The 5,445-nt window shown below is 51.7% G+C and overlaps 1 protein-coding gene across 1 annotated transcript in view; it reads left to right on the top strand.

Moving 5' to 3' along the window:
• The window catches only part of CYTH4 (cytohesin 4), a 21,997-nt gene that overhangs the window by 2,118 nt on the left and 14,434 nt on the right, over window positions 1–5,445 (top strand). The window contains exons 4-6 of the mRNA XM_023509200.1: window positions 916–982; window positions 2,496–2,614; window positions 4,111–4,191. Of these exons, the coding sequence (XP_023364968.1) occupies window positions 916–982; window positions 2,496–2,614; window positions 4,111–4,191 (267 nt within the window). The remainder of the gene's footprint in view (window positions 1–915; window positions 983–2,495; window positions 2,615–4,110; window positions 4,192–5,445) is intronic.

The raw sequence follows: 5,445 nt of genomic DNA, 5'->3' as shown, positions 1-5,445 counted from the left end.
TCAAACCTGGTCCTTGCTTCCAGACTGTCCTCTTTTGAGAGATGCCTGTCTTCCAATCTCTTCCACCCTAAATCTCACCCTGGCCCCTGGCTCAGCCTCTGACCAATCACTGGCCACAAGCATTCTAGGATAGGAGAGTGGGGAAAGGAAGCTTGGCTCCAAGGAAAAAAATGAGGGAGCCTGAGCCTCTATATGGGCAGGAGCCTGGCCAGTGGCTTGTCCACCTCCCCAGTCACCGATCACTGGGCGCCATCCACCAGCTCCTCCTTTGGGAGGGTTCCCGCTAGTTCTGTGATAGGGGCTGGTTCCTCTCCTTTCTGGGCCTCAGTTTCCTTATTTGCAAAATGAGGAGGCTGCTTCCTGCACAATCCCCTAGAGCCCCAGAGCACTGACTCTCACATCTAGTGCTGCCACCCTGCTCTGCCCCTGCTTAGATCTCTGCCTTCTCAGAGCACCAACCACCAACTGTTTCCAGTGCTTTAACCTCCCACATGCTGTAGGCAGGTGATGGTGTGACCTCCATCTTACAGATGAGGAAACTGAGGCCCAGAGAGATGATGTGACACCCAAAGTGGCCCAGCAGGCCAGTAGTGGAGCTGGGATCTGCACCCATGATCCTGGCTCCGGAGCCTATACTCCCTCCCACCCAGGCTCCTGTTTTCCTGCACAGAGCCCCTCTAAATTCTCCGCACAGCAACTCTGGGCTCCTGACAGCTGCTAAATGCCTGTGCCGGGCCCACCAGAAGAGTCTAGGGAACAGCCCAGTCCCTGAGCTTCTCTTGACCTCCCAGGCGGTTCCCATGAAGGGCCCAGGACCCTGCTTGGAGGCCTCTAGAGAATATGGGCTCCTACTGGGAGTGGAGGGGGGACCTGGAGGTCCTGGGGCAGTCCAGGCTGACATCCTCGTGTCTGCAGCCGCGTGGTCCAGAAGGAGAAGGAACTGTGCATCGGGCGCAAGAAGTTCAACATGGACCCCACTAAGGTAGGCGGGGTGGGGCCTGGGCCAGGCTGGGGAAGCTGCAGGCAGTGCACCTCCACAGTACCCCCTGTTCCCCTAACTGATGCAGTAACTTACAAAGGAGGGAACTGCGACCTACCAGGGCTGGGCACCTTGTCCCATGGCCAGTTGTGGCCGAGGCTCTATCCACTCCACAGCATGGGGCTTGGGCCACAAGGTGGGAGCCAGGGGGATATGCGGGGGGTGGGGGAGGGTCTGTGGTGTCCATGCACTTGAGCCAGTCCATTCCCCACTCCAGGCCTCAGCTTTCTCCTCTTGACCTCCCAGGGGTTTCTCCTCTGTGAGTAGGGCTTTGGGCAGTGGGCCCCTTCTTAGATCTGGAGCTCCATTTCCAAAGGTGTCTTCCAGCCATGGACTGGGGGAGAGCCAGCCCTCTAGAGGCTGCCATGGGGCTCAGAGCCAAACAACCCTGTTCCCCACCCCCAACCCCAGGCCTCAGAGGAACCCCAGCCCCAACCCTCCCACTGCCAGGCGGCAGCTGGGCTCCCTTTCCTGCAGGAACAGAGAAGGAGGAAGCCACACGCCGAGGTGGGGTCAGGGCAGCATGGGGAGAGCCAGGCTGGGGGCTCTGGAAATTTACTGCTGTGCCTCAGGGGCCACTCTTCCCCATTGCTGACTCAGAGTGTCACAGCCATTTACCTCCCAGCGCCAATGACCCTCAGACCCAGACCCAGACCCAGACCCAGACCCAGATACATTCACAGTCACACTCCCACCCTAGCTCACGGGTGGTTGCTGAGGGGACCCCCGGTGCCCTCTGCCTGTCACTCTGAATCTCCCAGTCTGCACCCACCAGGCAGTGGGACGTGGAGGAATCATCACAGAAAATCAGAGGCTGGCCCTTCACACCCCTAAAATTAGGTTGAGGGACTCTGAGTGCCTGGGTGGTGAGCAGAGATGTTTGTGAAATCGCCAAGTTAGAAAAACATTTCCAATGTGGCGGGCGTGATCTGCTCTCATTTTCATATAGAAAGGGAAGAAAGGTCACCACAGTGGAAACTGTCTACCTCTGAGTAGTGGGACTTGGGCAATTTCCTCGCCTTTTGATTTAGCTGTTTTTTTGAACTCTTATACAATGGACATAGATTACTTGTATAAAGGAATGAAACACTATTTTTAAATAATATGAGTTTTAGGGGAACAAAAGGAATGGCTGAATCATTGAATCTTAGAATTATGAACTCATAGAATCGTTGAAGCATATAATCAAAGAATGTCAGACTGAATGGGGACCCTGGGGAGCACCTAGCAGGAACCTGGTTCATTGCAGGAAGTCCAACTTTGTTTGCACGCCTCCAGTGATGGAGAACTCACCCCTTCACAGAGGCGGCTTCTATTAAGGAAGGGACACAACTTCCCAGAACAGACTGTGCCAACACCAGAATGCTGAGCCCCAGGGCTCTGGCCACAGGGGCTCCCTCCCTCCCCCAAGGCCTGCTGCCATAGGCTGCTCACAGGCTCCATGTCCCACCTCTAGGGCATCCAGTATCTCATTGAGCACAAGCTGCTGACCTCCAACGCCCAGGACATCGCCCAGTTCCTGTACAAGGGCGAGGGCCTCAACAAGACAGCCATTGGCACCTACCTGGGGGAGAGGTAAGGGGACAGAGGCTGAAGTAGGCAGGAAATGAGAGTGTACAGGTATGCAGGTAAGCGAAAGAGGGGATTATGTTAGGAAAGTCATAACTCCTAGGGCCTAAGGGGGTTAACTGATCACCCGCTCCAGATTCTGAGCCTAAGCCTGCCTGCCTTCATTCATTCATTCATTCATTTACTCAACAAATAAATATTGTTTAGTGTCTTATGTTCCGGGCACCATTCTAAGCCCTGGATGTACACCAGGGAACAGGGCAGACAAAACTCCTGCTGCTGGGGAGGTACCTCCTGATGGGGAAGACACCTCAGTATACATGTATGCAAAATATCTTAGAACATGATAAGTTTGAGGGATACAAGTAAAGCTGGGAAGGGAGGTCAGAGTGCTAGGAACTGTGGGTCAGGGCTGTGATTTTTTTTTTCTTTTTTAGACAGAGTAGTCTCACTCTGTTGCCCAGGCTAGAGTTTGGGGGCATCAGTGTAGCTCACAGCAATCTCAAACTCCTGGGTTCAAACAATCCTCCTGCCTCAGCCTCCTGAATAGCTGGGACTACAGGCATCTTTTACAACACCCAGCTAATTTGTTTTGTTTTGTTTTTTCTATTTTTAGTAGAGTCTGGGTCTTGATCTTGCTCAGGCTGGTCTCAAAGTGCTGAGGTCAAGCAACCCTCCCACCTCAGCCTCCGAGAGTGCTAGGGATATAGGTGTGAGCCTGGATAGGGCTGTGATTTTGAATCACGTGAACAGGAAGGGCCTCACAGAGAAGGTGATGTTTGACTGAAACTTAAAGGAGTTCGGAGAGTGAACAAGGCAAACATTGAGGGAAGAGCGGTTTAGGAGCAGCAAGTGCAAAGGCTCTGGGGCAGAAGCTGGCTCAAGAGGAGGCAAGAGCAGGAGGAAGCACCAGGCAAGGAGGTGGAACCCATGGGAGGCTCTGGATGGAGCAGTCTAAGACCACACCTCTGGCCGGTAGATAGGGATAGCAGTAGGAGAAAAGGGTGGAGCTGGGCCAGTAGCCCATCATCCTTCTACCAAGCTCTCCAGAGGACACGTTTCCCTTCCTAGGCAAGCAGGGAATGCAGGTGGAGAGAAGGTCAGTGCTTCCCAATTCAAGAGCTGAGAAGAGTCAGGAAAGTGCGGAGGCCTAGTTCTCTCCTTATACAGACAAGGAAACTGTGGCTTGGGGAGGTCAAGTGTCTTGAGCAGGGTCTTCCAGGTTGGAAGTAGCAGAGGAAGGACTTGACTGGAGGCAGGCCTCTCAGTGCCACTGGGCCGTGAAGGGGTGTGTGTGATGCTGCCTGGGTGGGAGGACATAGGCGTGCCCTTGGGGTGTGATATGGGTGGAACAGCTGTGAGGAGACCAGATGGTGGTGGCTGGACCACAGAAAGACAGATGTCTTTCACCTTCTCTCCCTCCCCCACTTCAACCCCCTCCAGGAGGTGGGTACCTGCAAGTGCCCAAGTTTGTCCTGTCCTCCCCTCTGTCTCCGCCCCAGGGACCCCATCAACCTGCAGGTCCTCCAGGCCTTTGTGGACTGTCATGAGTTCGCCAACCTCAACCTTGTCCAGGCCCTTAGGTGAGTGCTCTAGGGAGCATGAAATCCATTCTCAAGGGTGGCACAGCATGGGGGCTTGGGAGCATCATGACCCATAGCTAACAGCACAAAGAATTGGGAATGAAGAGGAGGAAGCAAACGATGAAAATTAATCAATGATAGTACCTTCATCACAGTGAGGAGGGCTGCCTGGAACACAGCCTGGCCCGGTACTACCACTACTAGTATTATTATATTGTTATAATGATACTTAATCGCTATAATCATTATTGCTTTTTACTGTTGTTCTACTACTTTTTGGATTAGTGTTTATTTTATTTATTATTTTATTAACACAGCTTAGTATGTATTGCATTTATTATTATTACTTATTTTCTAATTTGGATATTGCTGTTACTACACTTTTTTTTTTTTTGAGATAGAGTCTCAAGCTGTCACATGTGGCATCACAGCTCACAGCAACCTCAAACTCTTGGGTTTAAGTGATTCTCTTGCCTCAGCCTCCCAAGTAGCTGGGACTACAGGTGCCTGTCATTATTGTTTTAGCTGGCCCAGGCCGGGTTCGAACCCTCCAGACTCGGTGTATGTGGTCAACGCCCTACCCATTGAGCTGCAGGCATTGCCATGATATACTTATTTTTATAACTACAGAGACAGAACTGTGTATCAGTTAGGAGTACAAACTCTACAGCCAGACTACACCATTCAAATCTCAGCTCCGCCATTCACCCCTACAATAACATTGAGCAAGTCACAATAAAAACAAAAACTTTCTGTGCCTCAGTTTTCTCACCTGTAAAATGGGGATAAGAATAATTCCAACTTCATTGTGTTGTGAGGACTAAGTGAGAAAGTGTTTAGAACTGATTCATAGTAAATGCTTGTAAGTGTTGCTGCTGGTGGATACTGGGAAACTCAGCTCCAAAGAAGGGGCATCTAATATGGGCTTTGAAGAGTAAGTAGGAGTTTGCAAGACAAAGAAGAAAGAAACTACCACTATCCACACTATCCAGGTAATGCAGCCTTCCCTCCAACTCCCATGATCTGAGAAGGTAGATGACTTCAGTCTCTCATATTCATTCATTCACTCAATCACTTATTCAACAGGCCTTTACTGAGCAGTTCCACATGTGTAGGCCTGTGTAAGGCCCAGGGAGAGATGTGAGAGGAGTAGGCAAGTCTCCCCCTCAGGGAACTGAGCTTGAAGCTGTAGAAATCACCAACTTCCCGCTTGGCGCCTGTGGCTCAAGTGGCTAAGGCGCCAGCCACATACAC

This window comes from Otolemur garnettii, unplaced genomic scaffold (genome assembly GCF_000181295.1).
Source record: "Otolemur garnettii isolate 467f Iridium unplaced genomic scaffold, OtoGar3 scaffold00007, whole genome shotgun sequence".
Classification (NCBI taxonomy): Eukaryota; Metazoa; Chordata; class Mammalia; order Primates; family Galagidae; genus Otolemur; species Otolemur garnettii.
This window is presented reverse-complemented; position numbering and strand designations above follow the sequence as displayed.